General features: G+C 37.1%; 4 protein-coding genes across 7 annotated transcripts; 2 read left to right on the top strand and 2 right to left on the bottom strand.

Moving 5' to 3' along the window:
- Window positions 1-88: 88 nt before the first annotated feature.
- Window positions 89-4,383, bottom strand: LOC103141262 (sodium/potassium/calcium exchanger 1-like). 3 transcript variants are annotated; one of them, XM_016673745.1, is made up of 6 exons: window positions 4,198-4,383; window positions 2,284-3,329; window positions 933-1,175; window positions 756-845; window positions 460-617; window positions 89-356 (listed from the first exon to the last, which is right to left on the bottom strand). In XM_016673745.1, exons 2-6 carry the CDS (start codon window positions 3,184-3,186, stop codon window positions 113-115), a joined length of 1,638 nt encoding a protein of 545 aa, XP_016529231.1. In that variant the 5' UTR covers window positions 3,187-3,329; window positions 4,198-4,383; the 3' UTR covers window positions 89-112. The 3 variants fall into 3 exon arrangements, with proteins under 3 accessions (XP_016529231.1, XP_007556881.1, XP_016529232.1); XM_007556819.2 differs by having other exon boundaries at window positions 933-1,169; XM_016673746.1 differs by lacking the exon at window positions 4,198-4,383 and adding an exon at window positions 4,013-4,191.
- Window positions 4,384-4,718: 335 nt separating this feature from the next.
- Window positions 4,719-9,083, top strand: ints14 (integrator complex subunit 14). The gene is made up of 11 exons (XM_007556815.2): window positions 4,719-5,337; window positions 5,419-5,526; window positions 6,148-6,303; window positions 6,613-6,731; window positions 6,832-6,974; window positions 7,077-7,169; window positions 7,283-7,427; window positions 7,536-7,669; window positions 7,928-8,046; window positions 8,310-8,375; window positions 8,475-9,083. The coding sequence occupies exons 1-11, from the start codon at window positions 5,116-5,118 to the stop codon at window positions 8,706-8,708; spliced, it is 1,539 nt and encodes a 512-aa protein (XP_007556877.1). The 5' UTR covers window positions 4,719-5,115; the 3' UTR covers window positions 8,709-9,083.
- hacd3 (3-hydroxyacyl-CoA dehydratase 3) lies at window positions 8,900-12,912 on the bottom strand. Its single transcript, XM_007556817.2, has 11 exons — window positions 12,728-12,912; window positions 11,972-12,014; window positions 11,777-11,850; window positions 11,495-11,659; window positions 11,250-11,295; window positions 11,018-11,128; window positions 10,794-10,921; window positions 10,589-10,701; window positions 9,860-9,966; window positions 9,647-9,778; window positions 8,900-9,545 (listed from the first exon to the last, which is right to left on the bottom strand). Exons 1-11 carry the CDS (start codon window positions 12,803-12,805, stop codon window positions 9,469-9,471), a joined length of 1,074 nt encoding a protein of 357 aa, XP_007556879.1. The 5' UTR covers window positions 12,806-12,912; the 3' UTR covers window positions 8,900-9,468.
- A 69-nt stretch (window positions 12,913-12,981) lies between these two features.
- On the top strand, window positions 12,982-18,826 carry ppcdc (phosphopantothenoylcysteine decarboxylase). 2 transcript variants are annotated; one of them, XM_007556814.2, is made up of 5 exons: window positions 12,985-13,207; window positions 13,832-13,927; window positions 14,400-14,528; window positions 14,660-14,828; window positions 18,065-18,826. In XM_007556814.2, the coding sequence occupies exons 1-5, from the start codon at window positions 13,064-13,066 to the stop codon at window positions 18,148-18,150; spliced, it is 624 nt and encodes a 207-aa protein (XP_007556876.1). In that variant the 5' UTR covers window positions 12,985-13,063; the 3' UTR covers window positions 18,151-18,826. The 2 variants fall into 2 exon arrangements, with proteins under 2 accessions (XP_016529254.1, XP_007556876.1); XM_016673768.1 differs by lacking the exon at window positions 13,832-13,927 and having other exon boundaries at window positions 12,982-13,207.
- Window positions 18,827-21,912: the final 3,086 nt, after the last annotated feature.

Raw genomic sequence — 21,912 nt, 5'->3', positions numbered from 1 at the left:
GCTAACTCTTTTAAACTTCTTTCCTTAAACCCTGATAGATGTCAGGATGGATCCGTTTTATAGAGAAGAATCCAAGAAAATACATAAACATATTTAGAGTTTTTTTTTTTTTTTACACAGGGCATATAATGATTTGAAACACCATCAATATGCTAATGACAATAAAAATAAGGTAGAGAAGGACCAAGGTGAGGCCAAGCAGTTTCTTCATCCTCCACTTAAAAGATATAATGGAGATGACAGCAGCAAGGAGGATGACGAAGAGGAGGATACTGACACAGAAGAGGCCTTCAGTCGAGATAGCTACAGGGGAGAAACCATGGATGGCTGAGTAGAGGAACCATTCCACTGGAAGACTTTTGGATGAAATAACACAGAAATAACAGTGAGACCAACAAATCTTTGAACACCTGTTCTCTCATCTTATCTGAGCAATGACAATTCAGTCTATTTACTCACAATAGAGTCATAGTAAGGATGTTACTGCCCAAATTACCGGACACAACCATGTCTCCAAGGCCTTTACGAGCCACTATTAGGCTAGTTATAAAATCAGAGCTGGACATCAGTGCTCCCACGAATGTCATAGGACCCATCACACCAAACGTCTCATCCACCTTTAAAATACAAAAATACTGTTTAGTAGGATTAAGTCCAAAATCCAGGATGAAAACACACATACAGCCTAAGGAATTCAGTGCAAAATTAGACTCTTATTTAAGAACAACAGTGCTGTTTTTTTAGGAACACTGCACCTGATGAGCCCACCACCTCTCAAGGTAGGAGAAGATCCCAATCCACACAATGGAAACGAGGTAGGTCAGCACAAAGAATTTTCTGGCTTTCTGTGAATCAAACACCAAAATAAAATCATAGGTCAAGTAGTAAAAAACAATTACTCTGAAAGATCCAAAACATTAATCTGACCTTACCTGATTATGAACACTGGGAAGTGTGAGCCACAGAGGAAGGATGATTGGCAACAGGATAATGTAGGCGGCTCGTTCCTGCCATTTGTCAGGCCATCGTAAAGACAGAGATGTAGCTCCTTGTAGCAATTTGCTCTCAACAAACTTCTTCTCATTGCATCCGCCATTGTTTTCATTGCCACATTCCTCATCACAGTCTCCAGGGCCTTGTGCATCATTCTCACCTTCAGGTGTACACACCTGGGGGGGGGATTGTTTTAAATGTGACAAACAAAAGATAAATGGAGCACTTTAAACATCAGAGAAAGAAAAAGGATTAAAAAGTAACTTCCACAAAAAAGTTGTACTGAGATAAAAGAGAGCCACGATGCATTTAAGAATGTTTACATCAGGATATTTGTCCCTGATGGGCAATCCAAATAAATTATTAATAGGCATTTATTGATACCACGCCGCAGTGAGATGCTTCATGAAAGTAGAGGCTGTGTGCTATATGTTTCATCAACATTACACCTTCAAAATTAGCTTTGTGATTATGTCCCACTTAACTCACACACCAATGACTTGCCTGATGCTACAATCTCTCCTGCGTTTTTCTCAAAAGTGACATGCATTTGTCTCAACATACCACTCTAACATGGCTTTAAAAAGGTTACAACAAACTACAAAAAATTATTATTTGTAATAAGCACCATGATACAAGTATGGGACTGCTGTTCTGTTCTGTTCAGTTCAGTCTATGTTAATATTTGTCTGTCACTATAAAATAAACCTAATAAAAAAATGTGTCTCAATATCTGCTGGCGATATCTAGTACGAATACTTGTACAGTACTTGATTCGCACATCCTCGACATCTATCCAGGTTTTCATCGCCAGAGATGGTAAAATATGTGCATTTGAAATATCATGACAAAAACGTGACTTTTTTTCACTGATACACAATTATACACAATTGTATAATACACAACTATTATACACAATTAATTATAAAGTCAACACAGTCAATGTGTTGACTGTAAAAGTCAGTCACTAAACTTATCTTAATTATGTCTAATGTAGTGCTCTTTTCAGCAAATTAATTTTGGACTAACACAAATTATTTTTTTCTTCAGAGATCATTAACCCTTAGTTCCACAGGAAAAAAAAACAATCTATTTTAAATACTTTGCAAGGATTCAGATACAGCATTGGGGCAGTAAACGTTAAGTTGAGGTTTACATAAAATTCAGCACTCAAACTTGAACTCAAAAACCTAAAAATTGTGCATAGCGAAACAAAATTCTAAAAACACATTTTACTGTAATTCTGCAGTGAAATATTAAATATAGTCATATATACCATAAGTGCTTTACCTCTATCGGGAGCACTTTTTTGCATTTCTTCACAAATGAAGCTTTCATCACCCCTTTGATTTTCTGGAGTTGGGTCTTCATTATTTGTTCCACATTCTCATCATATATCAAAAAGGCGATGTAGAGTACAAAAACGGTTACCAGAATCACACTTTCACACCATGCGACAACACTATCCGACAAGAAAATGATCAGTTGAATGAAGCCAAGCATGTAGAATGATAAGTCTCTGAAAAATGACCAGCAACGTAGAGGGAGAACCTTTGCAGAAAACATGGCACATGTTCCAATCACAAACAACATTTTGAAAGCTGTAGTGCCAATAGTTGGGTTAATGTTCACAGTTAAATTGTCGTGATAGTAGAGGACTTTGATTAGCTTGGTAATGAACCATGGGACGGCTATTCCTGCAGCCATGAACGAGGCTCCAACAACATCATTTGAGATGGCCAGCTTTTCCATGATGACCCCCAGCGAAGGAACAAAGAATTGATTACACACAATTAAAAGTGCCACAAAAACATAGATCATCCCAAAAACATGCAGGGCCACCCATCCATGTCTCCGATCCTCAAGAGAAAAAAGATCACTAAAGTATATCGTGTTTATCCGTCGGACACGGGAGTTTGGATCAGATATGGATGTCTCCGGTGAAGGATGGTGATCATCTATTGGATCCAAAAATGAAGATTTATGTTCAGGTCCTTCTTTATATGGAGTTGAATATGTAGAATGTTGAACAGGAAATTCCTCCGTTGCGTGATCTGTAGTCTTTTCAAAATCGTCTACAATGTGAGGCAAAGTAAAAGTGGGTTCAGCACCAACGATCCAATTGTGAAGGGTACCAAGGAAGACAACAGCAAAAACAATCAGCTGCGGAGACCTACATCTTGTAGTCTCCATCTTGTGATTCACTTGCTTAGCTCAAAAAAAAAAAAAATAAAAAATAAAAAATGTCTTTAATAAAACCCCAAACCCCGGAGTTAAAAGATCCACAGTTCCTGCTGTCTTATTTGGGTATCGGTCTTTATGTGTTAGGGGCAAACCTGTTTGTAAAGAAAAAAAAGTCTCAATTCAATTAACAGTTTGGTAGCAAGTCAAGATGAAACTTAGTTTTTCTGCAAGCATTTAAAGTCAATAAAACAGTTTAAATCCCTCAAGCTTTTTCCCTTTAAAGGAAAATAGAGAACTCTGAAAAGTGTACTATTTATGTCGATTCATTGAAATCATGATGGTGGTTAAAGTCAGTCCAGCTTCTGCCCTTATGCGATTAAATAACATATGATCCTAAAATTACAGAGCAACGGTTCCCAATGTTAACAGGTGATATAAATTACAGTTTAAATGCACAACATTAATTATGATTACATTAAAGAACATATATAAAACATGGCAAAACTACAAATAAAACTAAAAACCTGTTTAATCAAATTTGTCTAAAATATACTAAAATATATTGCAAAGAAAATACGCTGACCCTAAGTCATGCTACAGTTACAGACGGCAACAGAAAAAGAGGACGGGCTGTTCTGGTGCTATGGTGACAAACTGTCAAGAGCAGCATAAAATATCAGGTGAAAATATCCATTTGGCTAAATAAAATGAGTTTGAAGAATAAGTAAACCAATTTGGACAAACTTCACGTCTATAGAAATGTTACATATAGGGATAATAATAATAACGAGACTTAAAATCCCAATATTCGAAAAGAAAGTGTGCACAGACTTACGTTTTTCCTCTATTCTTCAGATTACAAAATCAAGGATGACATTCAAGCAAGTTTTCAGATAATACAAACAAGGAAAAAAGCAACTTTAGGAGATGTCGCAGATAAAATAGTCTTTTACTAAATCGGCGCCATCTGCAGGACAAACAGTGAAACGTTTTTGAACAGTTCCAAATGTCGGTTCTTACCAACTTCACTAAACAGTCGCTGCCGAGTTGGTTGCCGAGTGGGTGCTGGCAGTTACGTTCCTTCGTACCTTTGCAAAATTTGTTGTCACACTAAAAAAGAACAAGATTCACTAACAGGAAGTCGATAAGATTTTTTTTCGGGGTTTTATCGGGCGTGGCGTTTTCGTGTATTTCGTGAGAGTGGTCCCAGAAGGGACAAACTTGGATCAGAACCAAATACAATACAAACAAGTTTTAAAGAGAAATAAAGTTCGCAAATATTACACAAATCTAAAAAAAAAAATAAAAGGTCGGATTTCAGCATTTTTGTGACAATTTATTTCCATGGGGCATCAAACACACCAAACTACCAAGAGTGGATATAAAATAGGAGTTAGAAAAGACAAAATTAGATTTTTTTCCCCCATTTTATATCTCAGATGTCTGTAGATATTAGTTCAGCTCTAAATATGTGCTTCATATTCAATCGTTGTAATTTCCGCAAAATTTTAGATTACATAGGAACTATATATTTACAAGTTGTTTGTCGGACGGAATTGTTGGTGCACTTATAATGCAACACAAGCTAAATAACAAGAACGACTAGAGTGTTAGTTGTTTTTATTTTTCATACATGATTTTTCCGCTGCGTTTTTACTCATGGATATATATCCTTTTATATTTGATGAATAATGTAGGGAATGTTTCTTTCTTTTAGTTGCTACATTGCAGAAGGCTAACAAACTAGCTTCCGTTAGCCTGTACTAACCTGTATAATTAAGTTTCAAACGCCATTAATGACGTTTTTTTTTTTTCTTTTTTTCTAATTGAAGCTTGGTAGTTTTCAGTGATTTTTGCTGTAAAGCCGTAAATCGGACGGTTGGAAGCAGTTTTAAATCTACTGTTTTATTGTGGATATCGGATCGGCGGTGAACAGCAATGCCCACAGTGGTTTTAATGGATGTGTCACTGTCCATGACACGACCAGTGTCCCTGGATGGCATCGAGGAGTTCCAGAGGAAGAACCTGGCTGTCCACGGACTCAACATGCTGTTTGAACACATGGCTTCCAACTATCGCTTGGAGTTCACCGCACTGATGGCCTTCTCCTCCCTCTGGGAGCTGCTGGTGCCTTTCACTAGGGATTACAATGCGTTACAGGTAACATCAGTTTATGCCTGTAAAGTCAAAACACAATATATCTTCAGTATTAAAATTGGTTGTCTATGTTTTTGTTTGCAGGAGGCACTTAGTAACTTGGAAGACTATGACAAAACATGTCTTGAGCTGGCTCTACAAGGAGTCAGTAGCGTTGTTCAGCAGGAGTGGGGCAATGGCTGTCCCTGTCAGGTATTCAGCAATTCTCTTAGTTTATTAGGTTGGTAGTTGTGTTCACACGGGAGGTTTTCTATGTCATTAATTTGGACATATTCGGTGCAAAGTAAAACTTTTGTTCAGTAAATTTGATCTGTCCAATAGGAAACATTTTCTGATTTTTTTTAATTGAAAAATGATGTTATTGGGGAAAATAATTTACCCATGTGATTGAAAGAAGACATCATTAGTCTTCTTTTGTTGGTTACTACGTGTGAAACTTTGATTCCAAGTTGCATCGTTGCAGTTGTGTGTACCTCCCACACACCCAAGAACCGCTAAAAAAAGAGAAACCCAAACAGCCCTTAAAGCTTAATTAGTCATTTTCAAAGTAACTGCTATTTCTTCCACTTTCAAATATCTGTGATCCCTTTACCTTTTCATGAAATTGCATTTCAAGTTTTTCAAACTAATCTTACTTCCAGTAACTATTACACTTGCACACTCTGTAATTTCATTATGTTCATAATAATTTTTCAGGTTGTGGGTTTGAAGCAGCCCTTTTAATTTTACTCTTTCACTTTGTTTTCCTGCTATTTCAGTAATACCTCATCCTTAGTTGCTCACGGTTATGCATTTCCTTCTTTTGTCCTGTAGGTGGTGCTGGTTACAGACGGATCTCTTGGGATTGGAAAGGGTTCCCTACGCCACTCTCTTCAAACCCTGAAACATCGTGGTGATGACAAAAAGTTTCCACTCCCTTACCCTTTCCCCACCAAAATGTTCATCCTGTGTATAGCCAATGCAGAGGAGGTACGGCAGTCCACATTTCTGTTGGCATTCTACCTTGATTTCAAATCAGTTACTCAGTCTAATTCTGTGGAGATAAATGGCCAAATGCAATAGAGCTGCAAGAATCATGTTGTAATTTAAGTCTAATTTCCCATAATCTATTACTGTTCTTTCTCCTTGCAAATAATTTTATTAATTTTAGAATTTTATACATAATTGTGTCAACCTGTTCGTTATACAACATGTTTGCAACTCAAGATTAACTTGTGTCATATTTAAGTATTCCATTTGATAGTTCCAATAATGAGCACTTGTTTTGTGCTATTTAAGTTGCAAATGACTGACGCCATGGAAAACCTGGAGGAGCTCCTTCGTCTCAGTGGAGGGGATGGACAGATCTTCACTGTGGATGGACCACTTTGCATGAAGAGTGTACAAGCAATGTTTGGGTAAGGTTGAGCTGATTATCAGAGTTGTTAATTTGTTCAGTTGTTTATTACTATTCTGAATGACGCATATTTTTTTGCCCTGTCATTTCCATTCCTCCAGCATGTTGATTGACCGGGCGTACTCCCCCTTCCACGCGGTCCTGCATTGCGGGAATCTGTCTTCAGATGTTCAGGTGTTCCCCCGTCCCGAGCCGGTGGTGGTGGACGAGGAGGTGGAGCCTATTCCCAAAGCTGTCAGCACAGGTACTTGTCAGGGATTGAAAATCATTTAAACTTTTTTTTTATTATTATTATGAAATAAATTCACATATTCACATGGGTTATGTATGTTTGTTTTTGTTTCAGATTTGGAAATTGTGGGCTTCATTGAAATTGCTGACATCTCCAGCCCCCCTGTAATATCCAGACACTTGGTTCTTCCCATTGCTGTTAACAAAGGTTTGTTTTTGTTTTGCTGAGAGTGATTTGTGGAGCAGCATAGCATCAACAATAAAAAAAAGTTGAATTCTTGATTTGTGTGTGTTGTAACAAATATTTGCACCTAATTTCAGAAGTGGATGAAGTTGGCACAGGAGCCACTGATGAACTTGAAGAGGAACCTTCAGCGAGCCAAATGGCTGGGAAAAGCCCAAATTTTTGTGTTCTTTTACATGGAAGTCTAAAGGTTGAGGGGATGGTGGCTCTGGTCCAACTAGGGTGAGCAATAACAGAGCTGATATACATGGGATGTCCTACATTCCATGACAGCAAGTTAATTTTTGTGAATGATCTCTAAATTCAGTAAATGTCCTGCTTTGATCCCAGGCCGGAGTGGTTTGGCATGTTGTACTCCCAAGCAGACAGCAAGAAGAAGTCAAACCTGATGATGTCTTTGTTTGAGCCTGGTTCCGATCCTCTACCTTGGCTAGGCAAGATCTCGCATCTGGGACCAGTTTCAGGTAACATCTTACTTCAAATACATCTGTTTGCTGTATAATATTTAGGGTTCTTGTGTCCTAAAGCTGTTTTTGAATTCTTGTGCAAATTTGAGTAAGCATACAACTCCCCCATGCTTGTATGGGTCACTGTTGTTGTGCAGATCAAAGGTCTTTTATTTGTGTACATCAGTTAATGATTACTCGGTGTTCTATTTCGATCACAATGATATGGATTGACCGACTTTCCTCTGATGCACAGCCATCTTTATTGTGTTACAGAGGCTGCTGAAAATCCGTACGGAGAGGATGACAGTAAAAGTCCGTTCCCTGTGCAGCCACAGGTCAAGCGAAGCTATGCTCAGAATGTCACTGTGTGGATAAAAGCCAGCGGACTGCAGGTACAGTAAAAACACGGCTAAAACAATCTGTTCACTGCTCACAACATCTGACAAATAGTGCATTATGGATTATAACCTAAAAGTCCAACAAAGTGGAAGCACCTAAACTAAAACTACAGTAGTTCTTTGTTAAAAACGATCCTCATGGGTAGTGAGGTGTAAAGTTCAAGATTTAATTATTTAAGAATTTTTTGAAAAGTCATGTTTTGTATATGTTAAATAGTTGTCAGTTTTTTAACAAGTTTTTCTTTGTCTTCGTACAGACTGATGTTCAGAAGATCTTGAGGAACGCAAGGAAATTACCTGATAAAACTCAGACCTTCTATAAGGTAGGTTTAGCACGAATGATTTAGAAAAACATGTAGAAACTTTTTTTTTTTTTCTAAATACAAGTAAAACATCCGATTTCTGTTTTTTAATTCCACCAGGAGCTAAATCGTCTGCGGAAAGCTGCCTTGGCTTTTGGTTTTTGGGAGCTCCTGAAGGGCGTGGCTGAGCTGCTGGAGAGGGAGTGCACTATGCTGCCCGACTCGGCCCATCCAGATGCTGCTTTCCAGCTCTCTCATGCCGCACACCAACTCAAACTAGCCAGTTCTGGTGATTCCCAGTATGCAGCTTTTGATCACAACATTGTCCCCATGCACACAGACTTCTCAAGCTGAGTCACAATGTACAAGCTGTGACTCGGCTTGTACTGAGCCAGAGTGAACTGCAGCCATACAAACTGGGCTTGTACAAAATGTCTGTTGGGAAACTGAAAGTGTTGTACATATTTTGATTTTTTTTTTTTTTTACATGTTTCTTTATAGAATGTATTTCCCAAATTGACCACTAATTAAATTACTCATCTTTCTAAAATGTTTATTCAGTGTCATAAGTTATCAAAATGACAATTCAAGGACATTTAGAATAATAAAAGGAAAGGATAATAAAATTCATGGTGGATCATTCAGTTGAACTGAAAGGTCACTACTTTTTCACAGATCTTTGAGAAAGAAAAGAAAATAAACAATGCATTTAGAGGATACCATTCCTTTTTCACTTAAAAAGCAATGATTGTACATCAGGTGAAGATAGTGAGGTCATATTTTCAGAACCTGATAGTGAGAAATAAGGTAATCGAGCAATCATAAACACCATTGAGAAAAAAAAACAAAAAAACACATCCAACATGATCTTGACAGCGGCTCAATAATCTAGAATGTTAGGTTTATGAGAACTTAATTACTAGTGAATGTGACTGCAATTTTATCATTGCACAATATGTAGAATGGTAAAAAGTAGAGGAAGTCTTAAAAGAGCAAAAGGGGTGAAAGAAAAGGAATTCACTTTAAAAAAAAATGTTCTGAACTAAAGCAGGGTCGGCTTTGAAAATGTGTGCAGGCAGTAGCGGCTTTGGAGGGTTACTGTTAGTGCTGAGAATTACTGTGCCTTCCTCTTTTTGGTCCGGAAGCGCCTTTTCCTCTGCTTGTAAAGGTGCCGAAAGTTGATAAAAAGCCCTGCGGAGCAGAAAAAAAACAAACAAAAAAAAACAGTCAGAACTACAAGAAACGCATTTGATACAGAACAGACCGCTTTTCTTCCCGTTTGTTGACTTTACCCAGAAACATGAGAACCAGATAGACATGCAAGACGTAAGAGAAGTTGATGGAAGTTCCAATGGCTTTTGGCAGAGGAATGCTGTAGAGCTTGGTTTGGTCAAATATGGGGATGGACTGTACCACTGCAACAGCTATATGGGATAAAAACGTCAGATATATATCAATTATGTTGATGTAAAAGAAATAATGTACTCGCACATGAACTAACTCACCTTCAGCTAAAACACCTAATGGATACAGCGGTATCCAGACACTGTAGCGCAACCAAGTGAGAGTTTTCCACTCTGTGTTAAAGCAGCCAAGGATGTAAAACGGATACCTGAAAGTAGAATGTAATGTTTGCTTGTAGGCTAACATTTGCATTTATTACAATACATCTTTGTAACCGTAGCTTAAATAGCCTGCGGATGATGATTATGAAAAATGAAAATATTCTGCATGCTTGGTAACAAAAATCAAAATATTACCTTTGCTTCTCTATATTTGGATCAATGTGGCATTAATAACAGGTGTATCTTAATAAATTAGAATATAATCAAATTATATTCTGTTAAATATGTCTGCACTATGTAGCCAAAAGTATTTACTTGTCAGCTTCACAAACAAATGAATGTGAAGCTGTAATCCCTATAGTTTAACTTGCCAACAGTAGCAGTTTCAGATCTTCTTGGAAGGCTTTTGACAAAATAAGTGTTTGTGGCAATTTTTGACCATTCTGCCAGAACAGTATTCATGCCAGAACAGTATTCACGTCCACCGTTCATGTCCCACTGATGTTGGACATGAACGTTCATGAGCTGCGAGCCCCAATCATAAACATTTTAAAAGTCTTAAAATATCTGTGTGTAAATAAGAATAAATATCCAAGCTTTAATTTTTACAGTGGAAATAAATAAACTTTTTAATAAATTTTCAACTTAATGAGACACACCTATACTTACCTAAAAATCTCAATGGCGCTCCACAGATAGAAAACAAAGAACACAACAGGTCGGTGGTGCATTTCTTCCAGACTACCAAAAATGATGAAGAGGACAAAATTCCTTCCAACTACCTACCAAAAAACAAAAAACAAAATGGTTTTTACACATTTCTACTCCATTTGTAATAACTGGCTTATAAAACTCACAAAGGACTGTGCTGTACCTGTATGAGAGTGGGAATAACACCAGTTCGAACCACACCGAAAGCAGCATTCAACACCTCAACTGATGCCAAGGTCTGGCAGAAGAACATCACATCTGATATGGTGTGAAACGTGTCATAGAGTGAATCTGAAATTAGTTTCAGAGGTTAAAGTTATTGATTAAAAAGGGCAAAAGAAAAAAAAACATGCAGAAAGAAAACTACGCTCCACTACTATTTCTGACCTTGCCCAAAGATGAAGAGGCGTACAGTCATGTTGACAAAGATCCATGAAAATCCAAGAAACTGGACGAGGTTGTAAACAAGCAAAAAGCTTGTTTTGAGGCTAAAAAACCCTGAAACATTAAATTATTAGACATTTTATCCATGTCGCCAAAAGGTAGGCAAAGGTAATATTTCAAGAAACGAGCTGAAAATCTCCAGATACAATAGTCATTGACCAGAATTCATAATTACCTTCTTCTGTATGCCTCACAGTCTTCAGTCTGTTCTTTTTATCCTCCTTAACAAAATTAGGAGAAATAAGAAGAATTATTGAAGAGGAATAAATACTTCAATTTTTGAAAAAGAAATTCCAACACACAATGTTGGCAAAAGAAACATTTTGTCATGTTGAAAACACCTGTAGAAATTAACATAGACTGCGTAAACAAAAACAGACTGGGTGATAGTAAAACAAAAGAAATCAAATCTTATATCACCTTTTCCTGGATCTCCATCTCAGCGTCTGACTCGTCCAGCCAGCGGTCAAAGTCTGGCACCAGGAAAACCGGTTTACGCTCCAGCACAGTCAGCCTTTCCCACCAGCCTCGCTGCTGTTTCCGCACTGTGATGTTTACCTGCCGCTGTGTGGACTTGTGGCTCACCTGAAAGCACAAATTACTGACAAATTATGTCACAAAAAAAAAAAAAAAAAAAAAAAAGACAGAAAGAAAGAAAGAAAAAGCGAAATAGAAAAACTGAACTTGAAAAAAACTGCATACCTCTGTTTTTACTGGTAAAAGAAACTCTAAGCTGAACTCATAATTGTGCTGTCCTTTAGCACCACGCCCCAGAGCTGCAGAAGCATCCCAAAGAAAGTTACGAATTGTGTGCTTTTTCAAAAGAAAAACGCTTTAAACATGCTGAAAAATCTTTAAAAAAAATGTATACTAAGGATACAAAGAAACAATTCTCACCTTGAAATTTAAGGACATTCTCATGCACTAGAACATCAATATTCTGCAGAAACAGACAGATAGTGAGCACTTCCTCTTACGGAATAAGAATATAAGTAACATTCTCTTCCTGTTTGCACAATAATGCAAAGTTAAAAAAAAAGAAAAAATTATAAAAAAGTGAATGACTTCAACGCAAAATAAACCTACCTTTTATAGTCCAAAACCAATACTGAGATTTAACTATGTTGTTATTCATAATGTTTGTTAGCAACTTCTGAAGAACCAGGGTTGTTTAACACCTTAATATTCTCCGCCCCGGACGCGCTCTATTTCAAGTCTATGTCATTAATAAACGGCAATAAAAGATGGAGTCTTTAGAAATGTTTTTAGTAAATCCAAAAGGGAAAATGTACCGGAGACTGCGGTAAACTGCTGTGAAGTTTAGGATGGTCATTGTGGACAACACCCTGATAAAGAAAAATCCGCCCCCGCGTTTCATAAGGCCCAGAGGCTTTTTTTCAGGGTTTATTACTCCGAGAACCACCCACACATTTTCTTAAAGCCCTGGCGGTCATCTCATTTCACAGAGTTATTAACGTGTTTGTGAGGAAGTAACAGAGAGCCTTGTATGTCCGATCACATAAGATAATCTGTATTTATATACCAGCATGCAAACCAACAGCCACCTTAATTTGCATTCATATATTTACGTCGGCGGTATTAAATAAAACTCAAAGAGCGCTGCCAACAAGACAGCAGGTGGGTTGAACTCACCTGGGCGTCTGTCAGTTCTACACGCAGGTAAATTTCCTCGTGACGTTGAGCCCAGTAAACAAGAGGTGTCAGCGTCATGTCAAAGTTCAGAAAATGCTTGTTTTAAACTGAATAACACTGAAGGAAATGAATGAAGTCCCTTTGCAGCATGCTAGCTTCCTCTGAGGTCTTCGCCAGAATATTCTGCTAATGCGCGGTCACAATTTGTCGCGTCAGAGACGTACTCGTGCACGTTCGCTTGGTCTCCTCCTGTGATTGGATGGAGAAGTGTATTTACGGAAGTGGTACAGGTCCTCTGCAGCTAACCAATCTCATTTTGGTGATTTTTCGGCTAATATGCAGTCAGACGATCTCGTCTCGTCTCTGAAGACTGATTTGTCGAAATCTTGCGGAACGGTTCGTGTTCTTGTGGGTGTAACAGGAAGCGTCGCAGCTTTGAAACTTCCAGTTTTGGTTTCCGAGCTTCTTCAACTCTCCGGGGTGAGCCGATTTGTTCGTATTAAAGCTTGGTTTACATTAAACACATCAAGCACACGTTTTTGTTAATCAAACTGCACGACCTTACCTTTGCCGCGAGGTGGAGACATTAGGCAGTAACAATTCAAGTGCATCACTGTTACATGTAATAAGATAAAAGTATAATATAAACCGTACATCATCTAAACCGTAATACTTTTGTGCATTATATAGATTAAATAAACTCAGTAATATAGTTCAAGCATTAATTTTGATGACGATTATCACTTGCAGCTAGTGGAACCCCAAAATTTAATTTCGAAGGAAGTTGAAATATTAGTACAATACAAAAATAAAATCCATAAATGTCAGCCTACTGAAAATCATATCCATGAACTCTACAGTACATGCTCTCATTATGTGGCTGCAGTGGTTTTGCATGAATTACTGCATCAAAGTAAATAATAATCATTACAATTAAAATGTTTAAAGTTTATCACATTATCATAGTGCATAAAGTATGATTTTCAATTTGAAGTTTGTGGATGATATTCCAGTTTACTGAGCCTGAAATAATATAGACTGGTGAGAGTTTACAATCATTTCCCCCCACAGGATATATCTGTCTCTCTTGTATATTTTCCTCAGGTGGATGTAAGAGTGATCACTACAGAGCATGCCAAACACTTCTACAATCCTTCAGATGTTTCAGTAAAGATCTATACTGACAAGGATGAGTGGGAGGTAATGATAAGTGGGAAGCATTAGAACATGTTATGGGTGAGATCAATTCTAGGCTATTGTTTTTAATAAACGCATGGAGTGAGATTCTTATGGTATAAGTGTGAGTCAAAATGCCATGATTTCACTGTGTCATGATATGTAAGCGGAATTGTTACGCCAAAATCGTATAACCTTATCTGTATAATCTTATCTGTTTTAAGTAGAGCAGCAGCTATATTGCTACTGCTTCTATTTCTTTTACAATAGCTTAACACATTTCACTTTTGAAGTAAAGTAAAAGGGTAATAAAAATGTTTGCTGTATAAGCTGTCAGACAAAGCCATAGTCAAAGCTATGGCTTTGACTATGGCTTTGTCTGAATATTTCTGGATATTCAGACACAAACATCTGGTTAGAGACCAGCAAGTAATTTTGGCCTTCTGGAGAAGAGGTTAAAAAATAAGAATAGCCAGACATTCTGTCTCTTGTTCAGCTGTGGACAGACAGATCTGACCCTGTGCTGCACATTGAGCTGAGGCGCTGGGCAGACCTGCTGATCATTGCCCCTCTCGATGCCAACACTCTTGGAAAGATTGCTAGTGGCATCTGTGACAACTTATTGGTAAGAATGTAAAATTATGTTCTTTCTGTTATATTCTGTTATGTTCTCTGTGGAAAATCTAATTGCCAACAACATCCTGTCATAAAGTTTCTCTTAAACAATTTTGTTTGACTGGAATCTCTTTGTTTCAGACATGTGTGGTAAGAGCCTGGGATACCAGTCGACCTCTCCTCTTCTGTCCTGCTATGAACACAGCTATGTGGATGCATCCTATTACGGCCCAGCAGGTATCCAGGCTAAAAGAGTTTGGATATGTGGAAATCCCCTGCATATCTAAAAAACTAGTTTGTGGGGATGAAGGTAGGTTTTTTATGCTTTTTTTGTTTTTGTAAAAGGTAAAAAATTGTCTGCGACTTACTAGATTAGAAAAAAAAAATAATAATAAAAGTTGTTGTTGAGCTAAAAGTCAAAAGTAGTTGGACATGGGACAGTAAAAGATAAAGAACAAAAAGCCACTGCAAACCTGCAACAAGTTGCAGAAAAAAGTTATCTTTAAACGGGTCTTGGTCGGTAAAAGTGATCCGTCTTCTCTCGGTGTAAAATCTGTCATATATGTTGATCTTGGATTTCTTCTTGAATGCATTTTGAAATATGTTGTTGAACTTTTCCTCTCACTTTGGTTAATTCCCAGTTAAATGTGGGATCAGGTACTTTCTGACTCGAGTTGAGTTTTCTTGACGTCAGGTAAATGGACCTTAACCTTTGTGGTTATGCAAAATGGCTGTAGCTTAAGAGACATCAAGCTGTCTTGAGAGATACCCGTTTATTTCTTTCAGCAGTCCCAGTTTTATCCACACAATATAGCATTCACAGCCTAGTCATCGCTTTTCTTTGCTTATCTTTGCTGACTCTCAGGGCTGAAGTGAATAGCATCGCATTGAATTTCATAATATTTTACCAGCTTATTACCACATTAATCATCCCTTTTCACCACGTTTCCTGAGAACACACGATTTGATCTGTTCCGATACCTTAACTTACATCTAGTCATCATTACATAAACAGCAGGGAAATGAATCATCGTCTTTTAGTACTGTTAACCCAGCAGTGGCTTGCACATTCTTGTCGGTGAAAGTATTTGTGCAAAGGATCATGGCAGCTTAGAAGAGTGAAATTAGGATGACTCAGATCTGAAGTATATTCCGTTGTGACAAATTTAGTTGTGATTTCGGACTATGTTAAACGTTCCCCAATATACCTACAGATTTTGCCACTTGGTCAGGTAAAGAGAAAGATGGGGGTCATAGTGAAACATGGCCTAAAAAATTTGATGAAAAGGTGGGAGGGTTTTTCTGCTTCATATCAAGGTTATTGGTATTCAGGCAATAAAAAAAGGAAAAAAAAGGTTTTGAAAAAAACAGCTTTTTTATTTTTTTTATTTTTACTGCTTTCTGAACCTTTATTACAGATAAAGCCCAGAAAATGATCAGAACACAGTGAAATGATAAACAGGAACTTTGTCTTCTTCAAAACAAAGTTGCAAAAATAACTGCATTTGGTCCATTTCAGGCACCGTATGATTGTCGCTTCTTTTAAAACACATACTGAAAAGTAAAAAAAAAATTGTTAGAGGCACACGGTGTTGAAATAAAAGCTTAAATTCTATATGATATTCTCCATGTTTTGATTAAAAAAATAAAATAAAAATAAAAAAAAAAACACTTCCTGAATAGGTGGCCCCACTGACGGAAAAAAATGTCACCGCAGAGTGAAAGACTGCTTGAACAAAAGGAAATGGTAAATGCCACCAGTGTGGGAGGCCATATCAACCTGCTGAGTGCGTTCAGGAGGTTTATGTCCTCAGATAGTTCCTGATGCAATGCGTTAGGTTACCTAATAGAGGCGCCTTTAATTTGACACAGGCCTGACGTGACCCAGTGCGGTTCCAAAGTGCTCGTCTGATTTAACTGTGACTAAGGTATCTTTGCCGCTAAATATACCTCTTTATCAAAATAGCTAAAATGTCAGATTCATGCACCGTTTAGTTTGATTCAACTTGTTTTCTGATGCCTTCATTTTTCGGGCCTTTCTTCACAGTAATGTGTTTGGTGCGCAAACTGTCTGGTATCTGTCATTGATCGCTTGTAAACTAGGCCTTGAAGCGGTCAGGCCACCGATACGTCTGTTTAAAGACTGCCTGGATGACACAGCAAAAGCAGTTGTTGGTGAACAACTGCTAATCATTAAGATACTGAAGAGGCAGAAGTAAATAAAAAAAGACTTACTGTGCAACGGTCATTAGAAACTGCTGGAAAAAAGTAGGCTTTTATTATCACTAATCATTGGACCACAGTCCTGTCTGCTTTATCAGATATTCTATATGGTATGTATAGATTACAAAGTACAATGTGTTACACTTTCTGTGCTTCACTCCATTCATCCATTTCTAATGTTGCTAAAGATTGCTTTGATTAATTACAGTTTGTATAGCTTTGGTAAATTTGTATCATAATGTTCCTTGTGATACGAGGAACATTGTATCCATTGTAAATAGCACTCCAAAAAATCGGAATGCTATTTATTTGAACTCCAAAAAAATAAAAAAGGTACATAATTGATCTAACCAGTAGAGGCATAGCTTCTTGGGGTGCCATTCGTTTTCCTTCTTGGTCATTTCATAGTTCTCTAGTTTTGATAGTTTGTTACAAATTCTGCTGCAGGACAGTTTGCCTCAAAATCACGTTTTGTGTTATTTTGGGTTGATTGTGGGTTATAATCTATCATGTTTCATACGTATCAACTGACTCAAAACAAGATCAGAGCCAAAAATAAATAGAAAAAAAAAAAATCATCCACAATATAATGTCAGAAGATTATCCTGAACAGTGTCTCTTGATTATCTAACATCGCTTGCACAACAAAGATGACATTTGTGTCAAAACATGGGAAGCCATTTTGAAATACATCGGACTGAACATTTTCGCAATCCTTGAAGAGCTTTGTACGATAATATTATCAATGTGTATAATCTAGAGCTGTTCAGTACTGACACTAAGTACTACCTCCTGTTGCTAACACCTGACTGGGACTCCTGAGCCCATAAATGTTTTTTTTTTTTGTTGTTTTTTTTGTTTGTGTTCTATATAACTTTTGAAAAGTTAAATAAATATATCTCAAAATAAGTAAATACAACAATTTAATAAAATTGTATAATTAAATCAAATCAAATATAATTTTGTGTTTTCATGATTATCTCTACAATTCATACAGACTTAATTACAATAATAAAAACTAACTCATAAGAAATGAAAGTAAAAGGGGTCAACAACACATGGCTAACTCCTACAAATAAATGTAATAACTTTAGGTTTGTTTGAGTGACTCATTTTTCAGATGTTCTTTTCTACATCTGAATAATGTAGAGAGCAGTTTTCCTGAATACGTACCAGGATTCGCAAGAATGTGTGTGTATCTTGATCATGGAGCTTGTGCCTAAAGGCTTGTTCTACACTTGAATATGTACTATACAAAGTCAGATTGATGATTTTTCTTTTCCTCATTGATGCAATCAATTACTTTTTCTTCTTTTGGTGTAGGTAAAGGCGCCATGGCTGAGGTATCGACTATCGTCAGTGCTGTCAGGCAGTATCTTCCAAAACCAGACGAGTCACAGAAAACATGAAGATTTCTTACACAAAACAACTGGTCGATACGAACTAATACTAATATACTAATACTTTAACTCTTTATAATCTGTCCCACATAGTTTCTTTATTGTTTGTTCGCTGGTGAAGAGAATGTTCTTGAGTCGTGTAACTTGTTAGAGCTGTTTTTCTGGTGAGAGCAGAAATCTAACCAGAAAATTACTTCTATGCTTATTTGCAACCAGTGTCAGTCAACCACAGTAAAAACTCAAAAAGAGAATGTGTGTATTTGAACTGCTCACTGTCACCTGGATTTAATGGAACCATATTACAGAGAGATAATTTCCATGCAGGGATCTTCTGACATCTCTACTCATCTTTTTTTTATTATTATTTTTGTTTCAGAAGTAAAATAATTTCAATAAAAAGCCATTGAATCAAACTTTTAAACATGTTCATTTGTTATGTTATTGTTGCTTCGCTGCAGAATTTCTAGCTAAATGCATTGATTTCTATTGTTTCAGTTTTTTTCAATTTTTTATGCAAATAAACTTTTATTAAAAAGCCACAGGGCAATCATCACTTCGTCAAACGTGGTTTTAAATCTGTAAAATCGGTCCTCACAGAGAGTCAAACTGAAAACTGTTGTGTGGATGTGATGGAACGCAACCATTTCTCATTGGGAAAGATTAAATATTACACTTTGTCTAAAGACTATGCTTGTTTAAATGGAATCCACCTTCATGATTTTAGTATAAATCCAGCTGTTCTATAAAGGATGATGAAGTTTGTTAAAGAACATGAGTGAACAAACTGCATCATGAAGACCAAGGACATGAAGAAAGCTGCGGAGAAGTTTAAAGCAGAGTTTGATTCTAAAATCTTGAGCTTTGCACATCTTACAGAGCTCTGCTCAGTCTGTCATGCAAAAGTAGAAAGCGCATGGCACAACGGCAAACTTAGCGAGACAATGCAGAGCAAGGAGCTCATTAGTCAGGGAAGCACCCAAGAGGCCTATGACAACTTTGAAGGCATCGCAGAAATTCACAGCAAAGGTAGGAAAATCCGCTGCCAGGACATCCATTACTCTTGCACTTCATAAATCTAGCCTTTAAGGAAAGATATTTAAAGAAAGCCACCAAATGTATTGCTTACATTTTCAGTTAAGCCCTGTTTGGGTCACCAGGAACATGTGGCGACCCAAACATTGTCAAATAAGGTCAAAATGTGTCATGAAAATCACATTATCAGCATGGTGAAACAGTGCTGAGGTGCCCTCAGCACAGGGAAGATGGATGGAGCAAAATACAAACCTGGAAGAAAACTTGAGAGTTCCAGAGGTTCACCGTACAGCAGGACAACAACCCTTAAGATGCAACCAAAGCTACAGTGGAATGGATCAAAGATATATATGTTATAATAGTTCAGTCCAATTCCAGACCAAAATCAAATTTAAGCGTCAGTGGAAAAAGACTTTGAATTGATACCAATGGTTTCAGTCTTTAGATGTCCATGTCACGCTTTTCAAATTTTAATGTTCATAAATTACTAGAATATCTTACAGGTTTCTAAAAGTGCACCAACAGATTTTAATTACTCTATGTTTCTAAGATCAACAGTGGAAGAAAATCAAAGATCATGTCAGTGGTGGACTTGTTCACTGTTATGAAAATCCTCCATCTCCCAGCAAACTGAGATGTACCAGTCTGGAGTTTGTCCAGAGGATTTAGTGGATAGAGGTGAACTGAGTCAGACAATGGCTTGCTTACATCCGTGTGGAGGAACAGTAACAATAACTGTCATTCTAGTAATCAACCAGAAAGACCCTCTTGCTGGAATGGGTAGTAACAAAGTCTATATGTCCACTTTTCACCAACATTACTAAATGCCATACAAGAGTGCCTTACAAGATCAGATTTAAATTATTTTAGCCACCAACTCCACACTGCTTGACCTCTTGTCTGAAACAAATGTCTTCTTAATCTCACGTGAGACAATGCTGCTTTTGCTTCGTGTTGTTTTTCTCCAGACAGTTTTTTTTTATCTTTGTTTATTAATCTTCTCGCCAAGTTGAGTGGGACTGGAGGGAATTTGCAAGGCAAATAACCAGGGGGCATTGTTACTGTTGAGCTTGTCAAGGTTGTTGCACATGGACCCATGTGAGTGGCTCCCTAAATGAGAAGCATCCTTCCCTGAGCCGTAACCTGTCCTGCTGCGATTGGCTGCTGCGCGGCTTTGTAATGAGGCCAGAAGAAAACGTGACGTCCATGACATACTAACGAGGGGAGGGTTTGAATTTACAGCCAGCAGGTGCACTATGTGAAAGAAATGAGTGTTGTCACAAGCGAAAACTTCAAACGGGTTCCTTTCAGAGCAGAATATTTTATCTGCGTGCAAACTTATTACAGGATGTCTCCCAAGTAAATGTTTACTCACCCTCTTCTATTTGTACAAAAATAAAATAATTTACCTTAGAAACATACATAATGCATTTGTTTAAAACTTAAACGAACATAGAGCAATACACTATGAACTTCCAGGAGTATTAGAAACTTAAAGTTAAGTTTTATCTACCATGTTTGCTTTTTTAAAACTAAAAATTATTTTAGTTTTAGAGATTTAGTTTAGTTAGTTTAGAGATTTGAAAGAAACAATTGTTTCTTTATAAAGAAAATTGCCATACATTAATACAAACAAGTATTTTGCTGCTTACAGTTTTGTTGTTTTTGTTGCATTTAAAAGTTTTCAATCATCAAACAAATTTTAAATTCAGACAACAATAACCCAAATAAATATAAAAAGTACTTCCAATGATGATTTTATTTAGTGAGCTGAGATCGCTATCCAAACCAACCTGGTCCCATGTGCAAAGTAATTGCACCTTTAACCTCATAACTTGTTTCCAGTGCAATAGGAAATAAACAATTTTGAGTTTCAAGTTCACACAAATGAATTCCAAAACTTTTTGTCTTTTTTTAAATTGCTATGAACAAAATGGATCTGACTTGTTTTGTGCTTTTGAGTCATTAGTGGTGAGTGTTATCATTCAGAGATGGAGCCCTTCAGCATTTAGTATGTGTCTTGTGGAAACTGAAACTTCTGTGGCTGCTGCAGGCCTTTTGCAGTAACTTGAGGTGTTTTCGCCCGCCTGGCTCCTCAGGAATTTGGTGTCAGTCTTTAATGGTTTCCTCCCTTTTCTGTCCCGTCTAGTTGGCCACTGCAAATTTATTTTTCAGCCCGAGATTAATGCTTCCAACTGTAATTCTAGAAACCTTTGGTGACTTTGCTATCTTTTTATATTATTATTGTCTTTGATTCTGTAAGGTAGGGATCTCTTTTCTGAAATGTTTTGGACAGTTCTCTGCTCACACTATGCAGCTAATAAAGCTCTTAATAGGTAGCATTAGGTGTGCCTGGAAACAAATGTCTGCTCCTATAATGAGATTGAACACTTTTTAAGATGGATTAGACACTCAAAGCAGGCGAATTCAACAGTTTCATAAAATACTTAAATAATACAACTTAAACAGTTTTTGTTTAATTTGTTTATTGAATAATTAAGTGTTGACCTAATAAACATGATTCTTCTAAAATGAAGAACTAAAGAGGTAACCATAGGATTTTACTTCTGATAGGTGAAGTGAGGTCAACAGTGATAAATGAAAACTACAGTCATTTATCACTGCTAAATAAAACCGTTAGCTAAGGCAGAATCCTGATTTTTTTTTTTTTTTTTGAAGGTGAGATGGTGTCCAATTTCAGACATGCTGGGGTTTTATAGTTTCTCCATGTGCTTTACG

Source organism: Poecilia formosa, unplaced genomic scaffold (genome assembly GCF_000485575.1).
Source record: "Poecilia formosa unplaced genomic scaffold, Poecilia_formosa-5.1.2 Scaffold81, whole genome shotgun sequence".
Lineage (NCBI taxonomy): Eukaryota > Metazoa > Chordata > Actinopteri > Cyprinodontiformes > Poeciliidae > Poecilia > Poecilia formosa.
This window is presented reverse-complemented; position numbering and strand designations above follow the sequence as displayed.